The sequence below is a fragment of the Notamacropus eugenii genome, chromosome 5 (assembly GCF_028372415.1).
Source record: "Notamacropus eugenii isolate mMacEug1 chromosome 5, mMacEug1.pri_v2, whole genome shotgun sequence".
Classification (NCBI taxonomy): Eukaryota; Metazoa; Chordata; class Mammalia; order Diprotodontia; family Macropodidae; genus Notamacropus; species Notamacropus eugenii.
In genome coordinates, this window is record NC_092876.1 from 124,533,150 (window position 1) to 124,558,547 (window position 25,398).

Below are 25,398 nucleotides of genomic sequence, written 5' to 3' on the forward strand. Positions count from 1 at the left end.
CAATTAAAATAGGAATTCTCCAGTTATTAACAACCAAGGACTATCTCTACCTAGCAAAAAGGGTGGGACTCTATTTTTGGAAGGAACTTTGAAGATCATTTAGTCTAGCCTTCTCTCCTTTCCACTGCCTTTCTCTTTCCGCTTCTCACCCCCAGCTGTCTTGCAGTGGTCCCTTATGAAACATTCCTAACAAAAGGTCTTCCAGCCTTTGCTCAGACCCCTCCATCAATGGACATCTCATTATCCCCATCCCAAGCATCCCATCTCACCGTCGGACAGCTCTGAGTGTTCAGAGTTCTTCCTGAGACTGAGCTGAAATAGGCTTTCCTATAGCTTGTGCCCGCCGGTCCCAGTTCTGTCTGCTGGAGCTATGCAGAATAATTTGTCAAAGTGACTGCTGAAATATCTAGCTGCTTGAACTCTCCTCATCACATCCTGGGCTGCTTGGTTTCTTAATTGATGCTTAACAGGCCAAATAACAGCTTGGCTCTGCTCTGGCAGCTTGGAGAGACAGACAGACAAATTATGAAGTAAAAAGAACACAGAACTGTGTCCTCATGAACCAGATGAGGAAGCCAAGAGCAAAAGAGGCCTACGTTGTTGTTGTGTCTGACTCTTTGTGACCTCCTTTTCTTGGCAAAAGTATGGGAGTGATTTGCCGTTTCCTTCTCCGGCTCATTTTACAGATAAGGAAACTGAGGAAAACAGGGTTAAGTGACTTGACCAGGGTCACCCAGCTATTAAATGTCTGAGGTCAAATTTGAACTCAGGTCCTCCTGACTCCAGGCCCAGCACTCTATCTATTGGACAACCCAGCTGCCTCTACATTGTGGTCTTGCCATATTTTCCTCCTCTGTAAAATAAATGCATTGGCCTTGATGCCCACCCTAATGTTAATTCTTACAGTGACTTTTGGTGTTCTAAGATTCTCTTTTCTAAGTTTTCTTCTCACTTCACGATCCTATTTTCTGTGTTCTAACATAAAATCCCTTCCAAGACTGACAAATGGTGATTTCGTAATTCTCTAGAATTAGAATCTGCCTGGTTGGCCCATGGGGGAACCTCATCAGTAGTATAATCATGGCCTTTCCTTTCACATGCTTAGAGGTAACTTTTCTAGGTGTGTTGTTCATTTAATAGTCTTATCCTTCTCAAAATGTGATATGCTTTCAGACTATTTTGGGCACCATCATGAGTTATTTATTTTTGCCCTGCTCTGTTCACTGATCTGACAAGAAGCCTTCAACAGGGTTTCTACTTAGAGTCAAAGCCATTTGATAATAAAAACACATCTAGCAATGTAAGCGTGGAGTGCCTTATTGAGTATCATTTGCTGTGACCATCTGTTCAGTAGATTCCCATGGTTATTATTAAGAATAACTATCTAGTCCTCCTGACTATAAAGGATGAGGTGTGATGGTGAAGTCATGAGGCATTCAGATAAACATACCAGAAATTGGACATCCAGATTGTAGGGTGCCTTCCTTAAAGGACTCCCTAGCCTCAATGATGAGCCATGCAAGAAAATCAGTCTGACTCAGGAATTCTGAACCTGTTTTGTGTTACGAATCCCCTTTGGCAGTCAGTCTGGTGAGGCCTATGGATCTCCTCTCAGAATGAAGCTTTTAAATAAAATGAAATACATAGGATTACAAAGAAAGCCAATCATACTGAAATATACTTCTCAGAATTTTTTTTAAGTTCATGGACCCCAGTTTAAGAACCCCTGAATAAATTAATATTTGATACTCACAAATTATTTTTGACTCAAAATGATATTGCTGAACAGTTACTCAATTATTTACCACACTTACCTCCAGATACCTTTTGACCTTTTCTAAAAAATCAAACACGCCTTCACAGGGGAAAATTTACCTTCACAGAAGAACAGGGAAAGAGAATGTAGGAATCTGACTTGTAGCAATGTCTTGGGCACTCGACTTATTCTAGACTCATTCCCCTTGTTCTACCTGAGTTTGCCTTCCAGGGCCCAGTTTTGGTAATGCAAGGAAGGCAACCACCACTTGAGCAATTAACTTCTTTATCCAAGAGGTGCCCCCACAAGATCTAGGAACAGATGCAGAAAGGTACCTGGAAAGAACTTTCTGGATAGGACGGTTCTCTTGGTTCATACAATCTCTTCCTTCTCTTTGTCTCACTTCTGTTCAGTCCGCCCTTCCTTCTGAAGCTGTCCAGAGGTCAGGTTAGCTTCAGAAATGATAGATAGATGTAAGTTATTATAAGAAGAATGATCGCTATTATTATCATTGAAATCATATTAGAGAATAATAAATATGGAAGACATTGATTATATAATGTAGGAAAATTTGTAGGAGGTATTCTTAGAATTCAGGACAATTAGGTGGCACATTCAATAAAGTGTCAGGCCTGGATGTCAAGAAGAATCATCTTCCTGAGTTCAAATTTGACCTAGGACACTTAACTAGCAGTGTGATGCTAGGTAAATCATTTGACTCTGTTTGCCTCAGTTTCCTCATCTGTAAAATGACCTAGAGAAGGAAATGGCAAACCACTCCAATATCTTTGCCAAGAAAAGCCCAGAAGGGGTCATAAAGGATTGGACATGACTGAAAATGGCTAAACAACAACATTCTTGGAAAATCGGTATAGGAGTTTCTGATGCCAAACACACATAGTTGTAATGAGGAAAAAAGGGAAAATTACCTGAAGATATATAGATGGGCATATATACACAGAGGCAAACACATCAATCAACCTAACTTGTTAGAGATAATTATAAGAGATGGATACTCTAAGGCATGTAATGGCAGATGAATACAGAAAGACAACATGGTTCTATAAGAATAGCACCATGTAAGGGAATGTTCTTTGATAAAATTCAGCAATTGCTTTTCAAGCATCTATTATGTGCAAAGGTCATAAGTTCTGTGTGTGGGATTTGTGATGGAAGACACTGGAGGGACTTTCAGGCCAAGAGGAGGGCTATGACATGAACAAGTAAAATCGTACAAAGTAAAGTACGAATTAGACAAAGGTGTAATCCAGTATTATCTAGGACAATTACAAGGTAACAAAAATGTTTAAATCTGGGCTTTACCTTTGTGGACCTTACAGTTTGTATGCTTCTGTTCTATTATGCATTATATTTATCTGTATACATGTGTTACCTCCCGTGCCCCTTAAAAAAAGGTGTCATATATCTATTTCCTTTTGGGGGGTTGGTATTGTATGAGAAGCAATATGGTATATAATGAATGGACAGCTGGCTTTGGATCTAGGAAGGCCTGGGTTTGAGTCTTGCCCCTGATAAATACTGGAAGTGTGATCTTTGGCAAGCCACTGAATTTTTCAGTGCTATGGGCATCTTGCTAAGACTTTAAATTGTAAAGAATATGATGATGTGTATCAGAAAAGGGAGTTTTGTTCTCCAGGAGTTCCCACACAGAAGAAATCAGAAGTCCAGTCTCTATCTCTTTTTTTCCTCATCCGTCAGCACAAAGCATTACATGTAATAGATATTTAATAAGTGGTTGAAGCAGTTGGGTCAACTTAGCAAAAAAAAAAATATTTATTACATGTGAGGTCCTGCCTTCAGCTGGAGGATCATTGTCATCATTCAGCTGAGGAGATCCAAAAATTTTTAAAATAAAATAGTCCTTGCCCTCAAGGAGATTATGCTCTTATTGGAAATATGGATAGAATAAAGACATACACATCTTCTATATGTGAATCAATGTCAGAAGGCATATATTTTAAAATGATGCTTTATTAGTTTTTTAGCATTACTTTTACTTCTCAATAACTTCCACCCACCCACTCCCAGTAGACCCCTCCCTTATAAATCAAAACAAACCAGCATGAATCATTCTGCCCCTGAAGTCTGTGACCTCTTTCCTGAGAGGTGAGGTGTGTTTCAGTATCAGTTCTCCAGGGTCAGGATTGGTCACTGTACGGGGATCAGAGTTCAGATGTCTTTCAGTATTGTAGTCATTGTGTCAAAACAAAGTCAAGTGCAAGTCATATCATTATTTCTCTGATGGCATGGTCTTCTTTGGCAATGAACGACAAATACACGCACATTGTGTAAATTGTTCTCCTTCCTCAGCTTGCATCACCCTGTCAGCACCCACAATTCTTCACAGATTGCTCTAAAGTTTTCCTAGTTGTTGTTTGGTAGAATGTCATTAACCAATGAGTGCTTTCATGAAAGAATGAGATGGATTCCTTTAAACTTCTAGAACATCAGATGATGGAGATGGTAAGAGAATTTAGAGATCCTTTGGGTTAAACTGATTTAAGTTACAATTATACAGAGCAGACATTTAGAGGAAACTGAGGCCCAGAGATAGAAAGTAACTTTCCTAAAGTTACACAATGTGTTAATAGGAGAACCAGGTCCAGAGTGAGTACAATGCATAGCCTTCCTTCCTGGTAGCCTTCCCAGTCAAGCAGAACCCAGTCAGCGTCTTGCTCCCCTCCCCCTGCTTGATGACAAGCTCCCAGCTGTTACTTAAAAGTGTAATTCTACCCAAAGGCCTTCCAGGATTGTATGCCCTTTTACTAAATTGAAGCTATAAATAATAAACATGCCAGGGAAATTTTTGGTTGCTGGTCATTTGCTGTTCACTTTGTGGTGTCTAAACATTGTTTTGGCTGGTCCCTCATTTGTTCAGATCCAACCAGTGCTCTCATTCTGCAAGCCTGAAAGCAGTAGCAAGCCCCCAGGGCTGAGGCCGAATTTCCCAGCACATCTTGTACAGCACTGAGCAGGCTGTCAGAGCTCAACAAATAATAATATAATCTATGGTGCGTGTTTACATTTGCCACGTTCAATATTATGCACCACTGCCTGTGCAGCCAAAGCTCCGACAGGCAGTAAGACACCCATCAAGGGAGGAAGGAAAACAGCCCGCACTGGGGGAACGTTGATAAACTGTAACCCTGCATCAACAAAAAACCTGCTCAAAACCAATATCTGAGCTAGAAGGAAAATAGGAGGAAAGAAAATCAGCCTTATACGTCATTCCCCTCTCTGGGTCTATAAGATTAGGGAGTTGGACTAAATGATCTCTAAGGTACCCTAACATTCTGTGTCTGTACAGATTCTAATGTTCTCTGTCTGATGGTGTCTTCCAGTTCCATCATTCTTTAATAAACCTAGGTTTTTAATTTGGAGTCAGGATAGACCTGATTTCAGATTCTGCCTCAGACACCTTCTGGTAGTGTGACTATGGACAACAAGTCACTTAAATTCTGCCTACCTTGGTTTCCCTATATGTAAAATAGAATAATAATAGCACTCACCTCTCAGGTTGATGCAAAGATAAAATGAAATAATATTTGTCAAATGCTTTGTTAATTTTAAAGCATTGTAGTAGTAGTAGTAGTAGTAGTAGTAGTAGTAGTAGTAGTAGTAGTAGTAGTAGTAGCAGTAGTAGGTTCTAATACATTGCATTCTATGTTCTGATATTCCATGCTCTAAGGTAGGAATTTTTACCCTTGGGAAGTCTGATGAAGCCTGTGGACCCTTTCCCAAAATTATACTTTTAAATAATTGAAGGAAATGCTATATTTCAGGTGGAAGTTAGTGAAAATTATGTCATTTTGTTTTTGCATCCAAGTTCACTGACCCCCTGAAACTTGTCCATGGATCCCTTGAGGGTCTGTGGATCTCAGATTAAGAACCCCAACTCTAAGGTCTCTTCTAGCTTGAAAACTATGTTGTAACTTTCTGTATTCCAAAAGCAAGAGTCCCTTCTAGCTCTCAAAGTCTGCAAGGCTCCTCAGGGCTATATGACTGCCAAGCACCACATCAGTGTGTGGTATTATGAACATTGGTCTTTATAAGAGATAGCCCATTTTAAGCTTATCCTGGAAATTGAGGGGCCAAGCTTGATTTTCATAAATGTTGTAGCAGTAAAACCTTTCACCAAATTCTTTATTTGTTAATTGGGTTTTTTTTTTCTCTAAGACATAACCTTGGGGAAAATCAAACAGCTCCCAATTTAACATCTTTAATTGGAAGTGAAGTTAATAGAGATTTATCTTCTAAGAAAAGACATTGTGGGAGAGGAAGGGATTGTGGGGGCTTTTTTCGTGACTGTTTGAGTGGAGAGAGGGCCAACCTCTGCCTCCTAGCCAGGAGACTGGTAGGAGCAGGAGCCTTGTTAGCCAGAAATTGGAATCTGATGACAGCTCTCCACAGAGCATAACTCAGAGTAAGCAGGAAGGTTAGTTTTACATGAATATGACGTCGTGTCCATGTATAACAAGTCTCTCCAAGGGCTGATGAAGCCCCATTGTTTCTGCGCTCTCATTGCAGTAATTTGTGCCTTCCCTTGGAGAAGTCATTCATTTGACAGATACCATCCCCTGGGTGAAATCCAGAGTCCTCAGTGAGGGCCAGACCAAGCTGGTCTTCACCTATAGCTGTCCCCCAGCAGCACTCAGGCATCTGAGTGAAGGATGGGGACATTCTGCATTCAAGATGGCCCTCAATATGTTAACTGAGGAGAACCCAGGATCACTACAGCGTGAAGGCACTATGGAAGAAAGGAAAGTCCTGGATTTGGAGTCAAAAGGCCTAGGCTTAAATCCCACTTACTACTAGCATAAACTTGGTGAACCTCCCTTGTTTCAGTTTTCTTCTGTACAAATAAAAGGGTTAAATTAAATAAGCCCCAGGATCCCTTCCTGTCTAAATCCCCTGATTCTGTGAACTATCTGGAGAGTAGTCTTGGAGAAGTGTAACTAAACATACTATGTTATCTCAGTGGTTAGAACTATGACTAATTTGGTGTTAACCAAACATTTGTTCATTATAACTTGGGGGAATCAAGAAGACCTTAGGTCTGAGTCCTACCTCTGACAAAACTGACCAGGTGACCTTGAGTGGCTCATTTTATTTTCTTGTATCTCAGTTTCTGCATCTATAAAATGAGGGAATCAGACTGGGTGGCTACTGAGAGCCCTCGCAGCCCTAGGTCTGTAATCCTGTAGCCTGACTGTGGTCTGTCAGCTCCTAAAGACTGTTAAGATTCAGAGCTAGTGCTCATCTGTGTTGGTTGAGGATGTTTTCTTATTATAATTGCTCTATCTTAGTCTAATCACAAGTCTGATTAAAAAAAAAAAGGATATACCTATATGTGTATGTGTGTGTTAACATCTATACACACAGTCCTGTTCTCAGGGATGGAGAAATACTAACTAGTCATTGTTTCTCTTTTACCCAGGAACCCTGAGGGTCTTCTCCTCCCAGTTTGATTTTTTTTTTTTATTAAAGGGGCCATCCCTTAAGCAACTACTTAAAGAAGCCTATTCAGCTCAGTGTAAGAAAAGGAAAAGTTCTTTCAGAGCTAGCCAATGATAATACTTTCTAGTTCTGAATCTGATGATTTTATGATTCATTTCTCTGTATGAGTATAGGTAACACTAAGCTAAGGAGTGTACAGAATTAATATAATCAAAGAAGGCTCAGTTATTGGCCCTTAGGAAGTCTTACAATTCATAGATTTAAAACTAGAAGGGTCTCAAGACCATCAAACACCAACCCCTCAATTTAACAAATCAGGAAACTGAGGCACAGAGAGTGAGTGACTTGTAGTCACTAAGTGGCATATCCTAAATTTGAACCCAGCCCTCTGATTCTGAATCTGTGGTTCTTTTTACTCTGTTTTCCGAAATTGCTGACCATTTCAGTTCCAACAAATTTGAATTGTAGCTTTAAAATCTCCGGTCAGGAGCTATTGAGGGATGTGGGACTGGTGGCCACTGTACTGTCTGGCTCCAGGCTGCTGAGTCTTTTACTTAAACCTTCTGATATCTTCTTTTGATAGATTTTCTGTCTTCTCCTTTAATGTCAGAATGATTACTGCACCTCATTATTGCCTTCAGTTTGCTGGCCTCAATCAGTCAGATGATTCCCTTGTCAGTTTCTACGGACTAGGAAACTCCATCACACATCTTGCTAAAATTATGTGTAAATTTAGGGTAACTAGGTACTGGGCAAGGGCCTAAGGGTCTCTCCTTTAAGTTAAATGCATTCAATTGATTAGTACAGGATGCTATGACAACTGTTTTAAATGCTCTCTTGCTGTTGGCTCTCAGCTGTGTTGAATGTAGTTGAAATTGCCTGATAAGTTAATTTAGCCACTCTAGAACTGGTAATAATCTGCTTCTCCCAACTGAACCTATCCCCTCCCTGGGTAGTGAGTATTAGAAAGACCACTGACTTCAGGGTCAGATCGTTTGGGTTTGAATCTACTGCTTTCTGGGTGTGTGACTTGATTTCTGCTCTGTAAACTTGAGTTTCCTTCATTGTAAAATGAAGGGGTTGAGGTGTTCTCAAAGATTTCTTCCTATTCTCAATCCAATATTTTTACTTTTGTATGACTTACACATACACACACACAACTATAAACCTGTCATTGTGTCATGGTATAATTAACAAGAACTAAACTTCAGAGACATCTTCCTCTTTTTCTATGGCCTCAGCTGACCCTAACCCCAGAGTACAATCATCAGGAAGCAAGCAATAAATAACACTTTACAACTTCACTAGAAACTGTGTGGCTTTCTAATTATAAGAAGTTACATATAAAGATGAATATTATATTCATCTCTATTCCAGTACTAGGCTTTAATCAGGCAAGAAATAGAGATTTAATGAATCTTCCTAAGAATCCCTCACCTTTGGACAGTTCTTTATGGCTACAAAGCACCCTACTCTTAACATTTCAACTGCTTTACTCCTTCCCCTGTGAAACTGGGAATGGTGGACTCCATGGAAAGCCCTTTGCAAATCTTAAAGCGCTATATAAATGCTAGCAGTTATTGTTGCTGTTGTTTTTTCATCCCAGTTTTACAAATTGGGAAACTGAGGCTCAGAGGAATAAAATGATCTTTCTAAGTTAGCACAACCAATTAGTGTTGGAACTTAACTTTGTACCCGGGTCTTTTGACTCCCACATTCAAGTTCACTTTGCTCATTCCATCTTTTTTCTACTCTCCTTCCAGATGTCAGATTTCCAGGAATGTTGAAGCCATAAAAACATAATTTTCAGGTGTTAGGAAGGATAAAAGGAAAGCTGGAGGTCAGTTAAAATATATATTTCACATATTTTTTCAGTGTTTCTTCACTGAAACAGCATAGTATTATGGGAAGAGTAGAGGACTAGGAACTGGAAGAGATCTGAGTTCAAATCTTGCCCCCAACAGTTAGTAGTGTTGTGAGCATGGGCAAGTCGCTTCACTTCCAGTCTATTTCCTCTTCTCTGCTACTGACTACCCTGGCTTCTTTTAAGTCCCTACTAAAATCTCACCTTCTACAGGAAATCTTCCCCAGCCTCTTTTAATTCCAGTTTCTTCCTTCTGCTAGTTGTAACCTATTTACCATGGATATAACTTGCTTTGTATATATTTTAAATGCTGTCCCCTCCATTGGGGCAGCTGGATAGCTCAGTGGATAGAGTGCCAGACCTGAGTTTAAATCTGACCCCAGATACTTATTAGTTGTGCAACCCTGGGCAAGTCTCTTAACCCTGCTTGCCTCCGTTTCCTCATCTATAAAATGCACTAGAGAAGGAAATGGTAAACCACTTCAGAATCTGCCAAGAAAACCCCAAATGGGGTCATGAAGAGTTGGACACAACTGAAAAATGACTGAACTCCTCCTATGAGATTGTAAGTTCATTGAGGGCAGAAACTGTCTTTTGCCTGTTTTTGTATCACAGTACCTGGCACCTAGTAAGTGCTTAATAAATGTTGATTGATTGATTAATTAATAGTAATAATAATTAGGTCTCACATTTATATAGCACCTTAAGTTTTGCAAAGAGTTTTACGTATTTTCTCCTTTGAACCTTGCCAAAACCCTATATGAGATCCTTTTATTATCCCCATTTTGCAGATGAGGAAACTGAGGCTGAGAGGGAGATTTTTGGTTTGTTTTTGTGACTTGCCCAGGGTCACACAGCTGATAAGTATCTGAGGCTGCTTTTGAACTCAGGTCTTCCTGACTGCAGGTCCAGAGCTTCACTCACTTTTCTACCTAGCTGCCTCACAACATTGTTGTGGGAGTCAAATGAGATATTGTAGGTAAAGTGCTTTCCAAACTTTAAATAGAGTGTCATATACTGGAGTATGCTGGAACCAGCTCAAACCAGCTGATTGTTACATTTTCAGTGGGATTATTTCCACCCCTGAAATCAGCGAACACGACAAATCAGGAATAGATAGTTTGTCGAAAACTTAAGCAAGTGATAGGAAAAAACTATTAATGCAGATTAAATTTGAAAGCGTGCCCTGTGGTTTTCCTGAAAGCTAGTTATTTACACTTACCAGCACATCCCTCAATATAAACCTGCCAACTATTATCATCAGTCAATTTCTAAAAACCAGTTTTCAGTAGACAATTTCATCTGGGAAGGTATACTCTTTCTTACTTATAGACTCTAAGAGGTGACGTATTGTAAGAGAAAAGAGCATTGGACTAGGAAATTGGACAACCGAGTTCCAGTGCTGCCTCTGCTAAAGGCCTACCTTTGCACAAGATAACTTGCACCCTTGGGACCCTCAGACTCCTCCTTGGTAAAATGAAAGGGTTGACTCGGATGATTTTGAAGGTTCTGCCCGTCCCTGGTTTACCAGCCTGTGTTCTGAGGCCTCTCTCAGCTTCTGCATTCTATCTTCTGTGGCCTGATCTCTCTTCTTTGTTGTCAGGCCTTACCCAGCTCTGACATTCTGTGATTTTTTATTCCCAAGTCTTCTGTGATTCTAACTAGAGAAACCTTTCTCTTCCTCTTGGGTATCAGATACTACTCAGACCCCTTCTAATGGAGTCCAAATAAACACAGGTCTTCTGACAGCAGCTTCTGATTGGATTTATTACTGCATTACCATCTTGCTTTTGAGAACAAGCTGAGCTGACAAGTCGTCTCATCACCATTAAAAACAAAAAAGACAAAGATGAATTGCCCTGATGGAGGGGGGAGAAAGGCAAAGAACTTCTCTTTTCCAAAATGCCAGCAAGTATATATAATTCATGTTCTTTAAAAAAAATCACTGTCCACATTGAAATGAGGGTTTATGATGATAAAGCAAGTTGCTGAATTAAATTTTGGATTCGAAGAGTGTCTTTTCACATCAGTTTGATGAACAGATAACAGCTTCCCTTTGGCCACTTGATCATCCTTGTATTGATTTCAAAACCACTTACTGTCCCCATTTGCTTTGTGTCTTAACCTGTTCCGAGTTGTCAATCACTTAAAGGATTAACATAAGCTCCAGTCAAAAAAAAAAAAAACACACACAGATTGGCAGAGCTCTAAGGGGCCCTAGAGAGAGAAAAATATTCATTGGTAGAACTGAGAGAAGTCTTAAGTCCTGGAACACAGAATGCAGAGGAGGAAGGGTCCTGAGAAATTAGGCTGTTAAGACAAAGAATAAAAAAAAAATTAAAATTAAAAAAAGAAAGAACGTGGGATTAATTTAGTGCTAGAAGAGACCTGAGAGATCATCCATTCCAACCTTGTAAACTGAAGTCTAGAAAGGTGATTTCCTTCTTGTACAAAGTCACCTAGCAAGTGAGCTCCTGGAAAACAGGAAATGTTTGTTGGTTGATTTGGTTTTTACCTTTCTTTGTATTCCCAGTGTCTGGCACATAGTAGGTACTTAATAAATGCAAGTCAATAGACTTTGTTGAGACGTTTCAGTCTTGTCTGACTCTTTGTGATACCATTTTGGGGTTTTCTTGGCAGAGGTATTGAAGTGGTTTGCCATTTCCTTTTCCAGTTCATTTTACAAATGAGGACACTGAGGCAAAGAGGGTTAAGTGACTTACCAGGGTCACACAGCTAGTAAGTGTCTGAGGCCAGATTTGAAATCAGGGCAACAATACTTGTAATATTAATTCAATTAAACAAATATTATAAATTACCTACTGTAGTCAGTGTATTAGAACAAGGATTGAGGGAATTGCATATATGAATAAGAAACAGTCTTCATAGTTCATAATCTTGGAAGGGGATAAAACTTACATACAGTCCCAGAGGTTCAAACTCCAGCAGATTTTTAAATTTCCAGCGTGAGCATTTACACCTGAGAAATGGGCAAAGGCTACAAATCAGGGCCCAGTTTATTGTTTTGTTAATTGTCCAGACTCAAGAAAGTGCTAATAAGGCAGATTTAACTTAAAAGTGTGTATACGTTTTCTGTGTGTTTTCTGACAACCTGGTTGTTAAACATTTACCAGCATACCCCTGTATTGCTTTATAGACATTGCTTGAGGTCAGTAGGAGTATAGGAGAAGGCTCAGGGAAGGAATTCATCACCTGACTGGAGGCCTGGTTTATCATCATCATCATTATTTGCCTTCAGTCACCAAAAAAGTATGGATGCATCTACCTAGATCATCCAAATAAAATCTAAAATCCCACCTACTACAAGAAACCTTTCCCCAATCTCCTTAATTCTAGTGCCTTCCCTCTGGTGATTAACTCCACTTTATCTTGTATACATTTTGTCTGTACCTTCGTTAGACTTTAAACTCCTTGCAAGTGGGGACTATCTTTTACATTTCTTTCACACAGCGCCTTGAGCATAGTAGGTGCTTAATAAATGTTTATTGACTGACATGAAGAGATATTGCGACTGAACTAGAAAGGTACCTGTCCACAACCAGCACCACCCTGCCCCACCCCTATGCCCAGTGAAAGTATCAGTGAAAAGCTAGATTATCATGAATGAGAGAATTGAAAGCACTCACTGGGCCTGGATAATCCACACATTAGATAACCGATCTATGAAAATGTCCCTAAACTATGTTGAAGTTAATGAAGTAAGATGATAATGATCTTTGGCTTAGCTCCTAGGAAGTTGTAGGGCTGGCGGCAACCAGGGAGAAAAGAGACCACAGAGAGGAAAACCAACCAGCAAAGAATTGACAAGCCCTAGAAATGAATGCATCCAGAATGATCCCCAGCGTGGAGTCAAGTTTTAGCAGGCCTAGGAGATGTTTTTTATTGCAAAGATCGAAAAGCAATACGAAATATGTTACGAGAAGTTTGGCTGGAAACCCTTTCAGGGGGTTGTATGGCTTAAAGACAAAGAGTAATGTGTGCTATTTATGTTTGGGGTCTGGCGCCAGGTACCATTGGGAATTTTATTGTGTGATAGCTGTATAGATCCTGGCTTCTGTTGGGTTTACCCCCCTCTAGGGATTAGACAGGTACACTGCAGATATGTGTTATTAAAAGGTACCAGTTAGGTGGTATAGTAAATAGAGTGCCGCGTCTCAGGAAAACTCATCTTCATGAGTTCAGATCTTACCTCAGACATTTATAGTTGTGTGACTCTGAGCAAGTCATTCAAATCTATCTGCCTTAGTTTCCTCATCTGTAAAATGAGTTGGAGAAAGACATGGCAAACCATTCCAATATCTTTGCCAAGAAAACCCCAAATGAAGTTATGAATAATTGGACACAACTGAAATGACTGAACAACAACAACCATGAAAGAATCTGCAGTGTTATCACTTAGTAAATAACTCTTAGATCAGTAAAATTGGGAAGGATCTTAGAGAGTGTCTAAACAAACTCTGGTACATGAATGTAATGGAATATTACTGTACTCACCTCCACATCCCCATCCCTGCCACTGAGGACTTTGAAGAAGAGATGCATGTGAAGACATACTGGGTGATGCAGGGTAAACAAAGCCAGGGAACTATATATAGAATAATTTAAATCATGTAAATGGAAAAAAAAACCCCGCCACCTTAGCTACCAAAAAATGAATCTGATACTGTGAAATTATGACCAAGCTTGACCCCAGAGAAGAAATAGGAGATGGTATCTCCCTCTCTTCTTTGCAAAAGTGGGGGACTGTGAGCATCGAACACTCCATATACCATTGGACTTGATTGATATGTTGATTAATTTCACCGGACTGCTTTCCATCTCTTTTCATTTCTTATAAGGGATGGCTGTCTGGGCAAGGAAGTGAAATTGAAGTAATTTTACGTTACAAAAGATAGTATTTTTTTTAAGAATATAAATGAAGTTTGGTTGTTTTTTTTAAGATATCTTTTCATCCAACTTGCTTATTTTACAAAGCAAAAAATAAGACTCAGAGAATAGAAGAGAAGCCTATTAAGTGATGGAGCCGAGATTTAAATCCAGGTGTTTGACTCCAAGTCCAATGATATTTTTACAGTGCTACTCTGCCCCTGAGCTGCCATCTTGATCCAAGTTCCCTAGTTTTCCCTCTCTTGGATTTGCCCTGGCACTTCCTACTTGCCTAGCCTTGGTTCCAGTCAGACTCCTACTGAATTACAATCCAACCCAAATTCTTAAAATTCCCCTTCTATTGACTTCATTGACCACCTCCTGGCTCTGGTTGAAATTTGGCCTTTCCCTATCTGTCTTCCACGGTCTGAAGACCAGTTTCCTCTTCCATGCCAGGAGCAATTTTGATGTTCCAGACAGCCCGTGAGGGTCTGCCACAAATCCTTGCCTGCCCAATTCCTTATTTTCTTACAGAACACCTTTGGACAAAAGTAGTTGTTTTCTGAGAGGGCAAATTGGCACATTTGCATTTCATCCTTGCTCTTGCACCTAATGGATGAAGATTCCCTCAGAGAATGGTTCAGTAGAAAGCTTCCAAATTCAGTGGCCGAGTTTACGGTCTATTATAGGAATAGAGAATGTTAGAGCTGAAAGGAATTTTACAGTAGAGGAAACTGAGACCCAGAGAAGGGGAAATGACTTACTTAAAGTTACACAACTAATTAGTTCCCAAGTTTGGACTTGAATTTAGCTATCCTGCCACCTAATCTGGTGTTCTTCTGGCAGCCTACTACCTCATAAAGACCAACAATGGCTAATCCTTGAGAGTAGGGCTTAAATATGAGGCATTCTCATATTCACATTTTAGGTCTATAGAATCATAGAGTTAGAGCTGGAAAAGACTTCAGGGGACATCTAATCCAGCTTCCTCATTTTATGGATGAATAAACTGAGTCTAAGGTAGGTTGTGACTTACCCAAGGTCATATAGACAGTAAACATCTCTTGACCATCTGAAGAAGCTTAGAAATGGTGCAGAGTAGAAGACTTGACAAGGTAACCAAATGCTCCTTTGTCATTAAGACAATACCTTAGGAGGCTCAAGTTGTGGGTCCTACACACAGAACAGAAGAGTTGGCTCATGAAAGACCTGGGATTAGGAGTCTCAACTTAGAGCATTTCTTGTTCCAAGCTACCTTCCAAATCTGAAATTCTGTTAGCATGGCTCTTGTGAGATAACTGGACATAGAAGGTGTTAAACTACAATTCTTATCTCAAGAGTTTGGGGGAAGAAGATGAAATGAAGAGAGACCGAGAGACAAAGGAGGAACACCTGTAAATATTGGTCAGGACCTGGGAAGTGCAATGTTGGGAAGTTGAGGCCAGAAGGGTTCTAGAAAACAACATAGCTGACAACATCAAATCTGATCAGAAGTTCAACAATTCCATTCAATGCAACCAACGTTGTTTAGATACCTACTAAATGTAGGTGCCTAGAAACAGATATGGAAAGGGGCACATCCTATACCCTGAAGGTAGCCACATTGTCCCAAACCCATCTCGATGGTTAGCAGCACCACAGAAACTGAAGGGAAAAAACGATTGGCATCACGACTTCAGAACATTGGACAGATTATCTTCCACCATGCTTGAATTAGTAAAATCTTGGTGTGTTTTTTAATTTTGAAAGAGTCTTGAGCATAAATCTGTTACACACTTAACGCATTGGGGCTATTTACATAACTGATAGTGACATTCTAGTAACAAATACTTTTCAAACATGGAGAGTCTAGAATTATTGTTTCCTACCTTAAATCCTAAAATGAATATTCAGATCCTTTGAATACTGGCTTAATTAGCTGCTTTCATTAAAAAAAAATTTAATGGAAAGCTAAAGTTTTCTTCCCATCATCTTCCTTCGTCAGCTTAAGTAATGTGCACTGAATAAAACATTGAACTTAATTGCCAGCATTATTTTAAAACTATATATGCATTTGTATAGCAAGATTGCAGGGGGAGGAGGTTTGGGGGTTGGGGAGAAAAGCAAAGCAGTTATACTTTCTAAAAACCTAGAACAGATATTTGGGGGGTTTTTTTATTTCCTTATTTATTCAAATTGTAGTAGATTAATAGGACCTTTCACACTCTGTTTATGCTGTTAGGAATCTATAGAATGTCAGGACCTCTGGGAAGGCTTTAGTGATTGTCTGATTTGACTCCTTGATTTTGAAGAGGAAACTGAGGCCAGAGAAGGGAAGAGACTTGCCCAAGGTCATATAAAATATTAGCAGCAGAGTAAAGGACTCTTGAGTAGGCATCTGGGTAGCACAATGAATAGAGTGCCAGACCTGAAGTCAGGAGGACCTGAATTCAAATCCAGCCTCAGACACTTACCAACTGTGTGGCCCTGGACAAGTCACTTCACCCTGTTTGCCTCAGTTTCCTCCTCTGTAAAATGAGCTGGAGAAGGAAGTGGCAAACCAGTCCAGTATCTTTGCTAAAAATAAAAATAAGGAGTTAGATACAACTAATCAACTTTAAAAAAAAAAAAAAGGATTTAACTTTTTCAGTGTTTTGACTTGGGTGTGGTAGAAAGAGCCCTACTGGGGAGCATGGAGACCTGTTTTTGAATTCTGGTTCTAAGAGTTATTAATTACCTGGATGTCCATGAGCAAGCCATTTAACCTCCCTAAGCCTCAGTTTCCTCATCTGTAAAACAGAGATAATTGTACTTGCACTGTTGGAGTGATTGTAAAAGAGTGTTATTATGATGCTAGCTCCTTGTAAACTTTAAAGTATTGTGGGGAATGCAAGCTATGATGATCATTACTGTTATTATCAAGTGAGATAATGTGTGCAAAGTGCTTTCTAACAGTTGAGTAATATACAAATATGAGATGCTCTTATCATCAGCCCTCACTCTGCATTGCTGCCTCCCCATCTCATCAGCTTGAGGAAGGGGTTCCTTGGCTCGTTTGCCATATTTCAGACTTTTCTCCCTGATTCCAAGTCCATCAGCCCATCTTGAGAAATGGTTGCAGCAAGTTCCTTAATGTACAGTTGGTCTAATATCATTCAGCTGAGCTCCTGCTTGATCACATACCAGCCATTTTGGTGCTTGGTTTCTTGGCAAGTCTCTGCCCAGCCTCATTGCATAGTTTGCATCCTGGCTTGTGCCAAACACTTGCACTGAGTCACGCTGGTATTGTAGATTGCAGAAGGCCATGTGAGGTTAGCTACATTTTATTTTTTAGTTTATTTTTGGCAATTTTCTCTCCTCAACCTCCAGGGAAACTTCAAGACTTAGAATCACAGAATCAGAATATAAGAGCTAAAATGTGCTTGAGAATCATGGAATCAAAGAATATTAGGGCTAAAAAGGACCTTAGAACATAGAATGTTAAGTCTGGAAGAGATCTTAGAACACAGAATGCTGCAACATAAAACATGGAATATTAAAGCTAGAAAGTCCTTTAGGTCATAAAATGTTAAAGATGAACAAGTCTTTAAAACATAGAATGTTACAACAAAAAAATGGAATGTTAGACCTAGAAAGGCCTTCAGAACATAGACTGTTAGAACCCAGAAAACAGAATGTTAGACCTAGAAAGATCTTTAGAACATAAGACTGTTAGAACCCAGAAAATGGAACTGTTAAATCTAGAAAGGCCTTTAGAACACAGACTGTTAAAACACAGAAAATGGAATGTTAGACCTAGGAAGATCTTTAGAACATAGAAAATCAAATGTTAGACCTGGAATGGACCTTAGAATATTTAGGCAGAAAAAGACCTCAGACATCATCTGACCCAATGTTTTACAGCTGATGGTCCAGGGAATATATTTATGGATCAGCAAAATGTTTACTACGTATAAAAATGATCAGTTGACCAAACTGTCACCCCTTTCCATTCCACTTTCCCTCAGTGTCCTACTTTCTCTTTCCAGCTCCTGTTACTTCTCTCATCCTTTCTTACCCCTGCCCCCTAATGTTCTTCACCATGAGTGGCCTTGCTGTGGCTAAGGAGGCCCAAGCAATCCCAGATAATAAATTCAGACATTTCAATAGTTGGTGATATTTTCCTGACCTATTCTACCTGTCTCTCATTCTACTAACAAGGAAAGAAGATTTAGTTTTACTCCTTGTTCTACTAAAGAGGAAACTGAGACCCCAAGAAGAGAAATTGCTTACCCAAGGTCATACAGGCAAAACATAAGTAGCAGAATTGGTATGTGAACCCAAGCCTTATTCCAAATCTATTGCTCCTTTCAATTCTAATATAATATTAGTTTGTGTAAAATATGGCTAAAATATTTTACAACAGTGGTGTTGAACTTAGAAATGGGGGCCACCAGTCCTTGGATAATAATAGCTAACACTTATATAATACTTACTTTGTGCCAGGTACTGTGCTAAGTGCTTTACAATTATCATGTCATGTGATCCTCACAACAACCCTGGGAGATAGGTGCTGTTATTATCCCCATTTTACAGTTGAGGAAACTGAGGCAGACAAAGCTTAAGTGACTTGCCCAGGGTCACACAACCAGTAAATGTCAGAGGCTGGATTTAAACTCAGGTCTTTCTGACTCCAGACCTGGCACCTGGTACCCTACCCACTGATCCACCCATAATCCACATTTGACTTTAAAAACCACATATCAGCGTTATCTGTTTTATTGTATTTTTTACTTATTCTGTTAAATATTTCTCAATTATATTGTAATCTGGTTCGGGTCACACTTGGGAACGTCATAACTGAGTATGGTCAGTGGGTCACAAGGCTGACACCTCTGCTATGCAGTACAGGTACACAAGTACAACATTTGTGAAGAGGACAAGATGGTGAAACTCTTATGCTAAACTAATGGGGCCTGACCCACTTGGTCTGCCATTTTGACACTGTCAGACCTGTTTCTTAGGCTGAGGGAGGCAGAAGGTCCCCCATAGATTAAATGTTTTCTGACCAAGCAAAACAAAAGAAAACCTAGGGACACATTTCTGGTGCCTTCTCTAAAAGGTCACTCTCTACATCTCTTTTTTTCCTTTGATGGTTAAATGTTGAGATTCAGTTGTTCCTATTTCTGAAAAGCTCTATTGAGACAAAAAAAAAAGATGATTGTGTTTTGCTTTGGGACTTGGCCACATGCCTGTGTTGGCGAGAGGCCTTCTACTGCCCACGGGGGAATGGGTGGAAGTCAACTTAATCTTCTCTCTGAATGCAGTTACTTCATAGGATGCTGATCTAAAATTTCCTCTTCTCCAGTCTGCTTTCATGGAGGTTACATGAGACCAATCCAGGCCTGATTTAGAGTTCTATCAATTATAGGAAAATCCCCAAGGAAAAGTAAAGAGGAAAGACAGACTTGCGAGTATATAGCCAGGAAGGGGAGGAGCGAAGAAAAACCAAAAAGTAGAAACTGCCCCTAGAGATGAGATTACCATAGTACCTCAAACCTAGAGGGTTAGACTGTTAAAGGAAATCTGGAAGACAACACAGAACAAAGAGAAGAGATCTATTGATGATTCACCAAGTGAAAACAGAACAAAATTCAATCAGAGGGCCTTAGTTCAAAACCATGGCCCTGCTGTTTATTCATGTGGCCAAATCTCTTATCATTCCTGGACCATGGTTTCCTCCACTTTAAAATGACAGAATAGAGCTAAACCATTTCCACGGTCTTTTTTAGTTTTAAATCTAGGATCCCGTGACCACAGCTCAAACTTAATACCTGGTTGACCTTGGGGAAGATGCTTACCCTCTGGGAGACTTAGTTTCCCCGTATGTAAAATCAAGAAGTTGGTGATTTCTGTGTACTAGTTCTAAATCCTGCCAACTGCTTAAAATGATGTAGTCTGAACGATGAGCAGTTCCATTTTCCTTAATGCTAGGAAACATGTTTCAGCGCCATTGAAGTATGATGGATGGCATCAGTCTTCCCCGTTAAGAGGAGAGATAATTTCCCATAAATAGATCAGGAGACCTCCCAGGTGGGATGAGGAACCTGCCACACCACGTAGTTCACTTGCCGTGTAATTGCATTGAGACCAAGGTCTTTGGGAAGGAAATGGCTGATGAAATTAGCATTAGTCAGATTCCTGGGGGGCTTGATGCATTGTGGGTAGTAGATCTTGCCTCTAGAAAGGACAAGTTGACGCTGGAGAGGCCAGCTGCTTACAAGCCTGGTGTTAATTGTTTTTCCCCCTAAACGGGGACAGGTTTATCACCCAGGGAAGTAAAGATTTGAGGATCTAATCATGCAAGGCTTGAGACTCAGGCCTTTTTAACAGACTTCAAATTTATGCATGCTGTCCAGGCCTCTTTATTACTATTCTTTGGAAAATATGTGCCTTGGGGGAACCAGTTTTCCTCATAGGGTGTAAATAAAGCAATTGTTACAGTCCCTGGGAGGGCATGAGGGGAGATGGCAGGTAGACTTGGCTAAGAGCTACTTGACACTGAAGGAAGACAGATTTATTTGAAATGTATAAGTCAATAAAAGAAACAGAGGCCTAGTGCTCAGCTGTGTCGAGGAACACAGGAAGCCAGGAGTGCAAATTTGTCTTTTGGAACATTGACAACCTGGAACGCTTCCAGGGAAAGGCGATCAGGATGGTGAGAGGACTGGAGGCCATGCAACACTTATCAGTTTTGTCTAGCTCTTGTCATCAGGAGGACTTTCTTAACACTGAGTCAAGATCTGCCCTTTTGCAATATCTACCCCCAACTTCTAGTTCTGCCTTCAGAGGACAGGAGAAGTCCAATCCCATTCCATATGACAACCCTCTGAATTCTTGAAGAGAGCAGTCATTCCTGCCCCGCCCCCCCCCCCTCCTGGAGTGAACAGCCTCAGTTCCTTCCTTCTCCATCTGGTATAATCTTCAGCCTTCTCACCATTCTGGTCACCCTGTTCTGGACATGATCCAGATTACCAATTCCCTTCCAGAAATATGAAACTCAGAACTCAGTCTCTCAGGGCTTCACTTTCTTCATCTGTAAAAAAAAAAAAAATGAGGGAATTAAACTTCTAAGACCATTTCCCTTTCTAAGATTTTATGATTCTCTCTTGGATCCAGTTGATCCTTTCAGAAGTGAGTATCTTCTCCTGCGACTTCCAAAGCTGGAGGCAAACAACCTGAACAAACATCTTTCTCTGAGCCATTTGGGGTTTTTTTGGATGCAAGTTGCCAAGTCAAGAATAACTGTCTTCCAGATTTATTATGTGACTCAGTTTCCTCATCCATATACTGGGGATAATCCCACTTGTACTGCCTCTCTCTTAGTGTTGCTGCAATTCATGCACTTTTTAAACCATAAAGAATCACAGAAATGTGAATTATTATTATTAATATCCAGCTTTCACAGTAGTGTCTAGCATCTCCAGAAAATTAAACTCTGCAGGAAACATTTGCAAACAAACACCTCTTAATAGTTGTTCTCCTGAGGGGGATCTTTCTACAAGATATTATGAGGATGAGAAGATTATGACTCATCCTTCTCTAATCCCATGAGGCCTCAGAAAAAAGACAAGGAACCAGACTTGGTCACAGAAAAATAGTCCATGGGTGACCTGCATTAATTGTTCCAAAATTATAATGACTGTAACCTCTAAGATGAGCCTCTCATAAGAGAGATGGCATGGTATAATAGATCTGAATTCAAATCCTGTTCCTAGCTGCCTGTGTACGTTGGGGCTAGTTATAATAATAATAAATAATAAAAATAGCTAACATTTATATAGCTCTTACTATGTGCCAGACACTGTGCTAACTTATCACAACCTTGTGAGGTACATGCTGTTATTCTCTCCATTTGACTTCTCTGGGCCTCAGTTTCCTTATCTGCAAAATGAGGACATTAAACTAAATTATTTCAGAGGTCCCTTTCAGCTGTAAATCTGTTATCCTTTGAAAGAGAATAGATATCAGTTCTTTCACAATATCTCTCACCTGTCCCATCCTCTCTGTGTGTTCATTCCTTGCTGAAGACTATGCCATCAGAGAAATAATGACATGACTTGCACTTGACTTTGTTTTGAGTGAGGGAGGGCTGTGCAGGTCACCAGCCTCACTTCTCCTCCAGAGCCACCTGAATCCTGTGAGCAGATATTCATCAGGATGACTGGAGATGACTCAGGATGAGGCAATTGGGGTTAAGTGACTTGCCCAAGGTCACACAGCTAGTGAGTGTCAAGTGTCTGAGGTGAGATTTGAACTCAGGTCCTCCTGACTCCTGCACTGGTGCTCTATCCACTGCACCACCTAGCTGCCCCCCCATCCTCTCTATTCTTAAGACTAACACCATAGTACAGGTTCTCATTACTGTCTGCCTCTTTAAAGTAGCCTCTTTAAAAAAAAAATTGATGATTTCTGTTTCTTATATCACCATGGTATCTCATGGAGTCCTTTCTCTCCCCATCTCCAAGAGCCTTCCCATATGAGAAATAAGATTGTCCAGAGAGGCAGAAAAAAAGTCAGCCCAAGGGCTTAAGACATCAAGAAAGTCCAAAAACGTGTAATGTGTGAAACTCATGGACCTCCAACTTCCCCAAAGGGGTGGGTCAAGGGTATCTTCTTATATCTCTTCATTGGGGTCCCACTTGATCTTTATAATTTTGTTATAATTACTCTTAATTTTTGGTGTGTTCTTTCCATTTATGTTATTGTGCATAATGTTTTCTTGGTTCTGCTTACTTCACTCTGCATCAGTTCACAGAGATTTGTTCATGCTTCTCTGTATTCATCACACACATAATTTCTTACAGCACGGTAATATTCCAATTATAATCATGGACCACAGTTTGTTTAGCCATTCCCAAGTTGATGGGCATCGGATTTATTTCTAGTTCTTAGCTATCTCAAAAAGGGCTACTATAAATATTTTGGAGTAGTTGAGGACTGTTTTCTTGTCAATGACTTCCTTGGGGTATAAGCAGAACAATGGCATCTCTGGTTCAAAGGGTGTGGACATTTTAGTCACATTATTTGCATAATTCACAAGAGCCTCTTAATAGGTCTTTCCTCCTCTACTCCTTTTCTGACCACTACCACCCCTTTCCCCATCCCAAACCATCATCCATACCACTGATGAATAATCTTTCTTACACAAAGATTTTGTCATGTGAGATTTCTGCTTAAAAGTCCTTAGTGATTCTCTCTTACCTTCTAAGCATAGGTGTGCTAGTAAATATCTAACAAGTAGCTCTGAGAGGAGTAGGAAGATGGGAGAGGGAAGTATACAGCATACACTTTTAAGTTTAATCTGTATTATTAACATTTTCTCTTTCACTTTTTTAAGTCTAGACAATCAAGTAAACAATAAATTGAGCCCTGATTGTAATATTTACTGATTTTCAAAGTGTAAAATGATCACATTAAAAATTTAACAATCAGCTCTAGCAATCCCTTGCCCCCAAGTAGTATTAGATGCCTCTGCCTAGAATTTAAGACCGAGAACTCTACCTTCAAAGTCTCACAGAATGTTATTTCCCTCCTTGACTCTCCATTAGCCAAACTTCTCTCAAATCTCTGCCCCACAGAATATGCATTGTATTTTCCCCATCTCTTCTCTTTTGCCTACACATATCCCTATGCCTGAGATGCCCTCCCTCATCTTCTTCATGTGTTGGTTTTCTCCTTAATATGTAAAGCATAACTAAAATACAGCCTCACTCAGAATCTCTTTGCTGATTCCCCTCTAGTTAGTAATGACCTTAAAGATCACACAACATATTTTTAACTCTTCTCATGTATTTTTGATGTTATTGGATATTATATTTGTTTTAGTTCCTTATTTCCCTTACTAAACTGTGAGTGCTATAAGAACAAAAATTATGCCTTAAACAAAATTTGGCTCTCCCCTCATGCAGATTGAGTTGCCCTCCACACAAGAGTGTTTAATAAATATGTGTAGATGCTATGAATGTCTGCTCTGAGCAGTTGGAATGGATCATTTTTTTTCTTCAACAGCATTGTTTTTCTCCCTCCAACCTCCTTCTACCCTTTTAGGCATGCCTGCGTCATTCGAGGCCAAGTGATGACATCCGATGGAACTCCACTGGTTGGTGTGAACATCAGTTTTGTCAACAATCCTCTCTTTGGGTATACCATCAGCAGACAAGATGGCAGGTAATGGTTTCTTTGTGGCTAGCAGGATGTGAAGGCTAGTTTTCAGTGACCTGGCTCCCACCTACCTTATAATCTTTTTTCAGATTACTCCTGTATCCACATCCCACATGTGTTTCACCCAAACCTCCCTGCCCTAGTTGTTCCCCAAATTTGGCTTGCTATCCCTTATCTCCCTGCCTTTGCCCAGGCTGTGACTCATGCCTAGACTGCACCCACTTGCTCACCTCTGCCTTTTAGAATCCCTAGATTGCTTCAAGGTTCATATCATATTCTTGACCTTTCTAAAATATGCTGAAGTGTCATTGGGGAGTAGTAAAGACTTCTTGAAATTAACAAAGCACTTTTACATCTAAAGGCTGATTATTACTGCTGCTCCTTATTACACACATTTCTGAAGCGCATCAAGGCATGCCTTACTCAGGGCAGCTAGGTGGCATTGTGGATAGAACACTAGCCCTGGAGTCTGGAGGACTTGAGTTCAAATCCAGCCTCAGAAACTTACTAGCTTTGTGATAATGAGCAAGTCTTTTAAGTCTGATTGCCTCCAAAAAGAAAAAATAAAAGACATACTTGACCCACAATTTGCTCCCAAGGACCCTGTCAGGTACCTAGTGCAAGTATTATCATCCCCCATTTTACAGATGAGGAAACTAAGGCCAAGGAAGTGAAATTCCCAATGTTGCACAGCTCACTAGGGCAGAGAGCTTGGATCTGATTCATACTCTGTGCCACCTTTCCACACGAGTGATAAGAGCTGCTTTCTGGGAGAAGGATGGAAATGCTAATATTTGTCCTGTCAGAAATGATGGGTTTTCTATTTTTAATAAATTAAGGTGAGAGAAGGTCCCTCTGGCTAAATCATGTATCCAGAAACTTTCTTCTCACCCTCCTGTTGGAGATAATGCTGCAGCCTGATTGATTTTTAACACCTGTTTAATCGACTACCAGGCTTCAGTTTGTCCTGGCCAGGGTGATAATGAAGTGGGTGATTGGCTGTTAAGAACCAAGATTTTTGTTAAGCTAAAAAAAAAAAAAAGCATCTTCTCATTCAGGCACCTTCCAAGAGACAGTAGGAGGCAGAATTTGGTTAAGAAGCATTCCTTTGGGACCCAATAAATTCTCCCATTAAATGGATGAACTTCCCTGCCCAGACAGCAAGTGACATCCTCCCAAAGCCAATGTAGGCAACGTTTCTCTTTTTAATGTCCCATTGATCCAGCTTTAA

General features: G+C 40.1%; 1 protein-coding gene across 6 annotated transcripts in view; it reads left to right on the forward strand.

Annotated features, from left to right (window-relative positions):
• The window catches only part of TENM4 (teneurin transmembrane protein 4), a 1,206,236-nt gene that overhangs the window by 1,078,664 nt on the left and 102,174 nt on the right, over positions 1-25,398 (forward strand). For all 6 annotated transcript variants that reach the window (XM_072610720.1, XM_072610721.1, XM_072610718.1 and 3 more), the window contains one exon: positions 24,054-24,173. In XM_072610720.1, the coding sequence (XP_072466821.1) occupies positions 24,054-24,173 (120 nt within the window). The remainder of the gene's footprint in view (positions 1-24,053; positions 24,174-25,398) is intronic.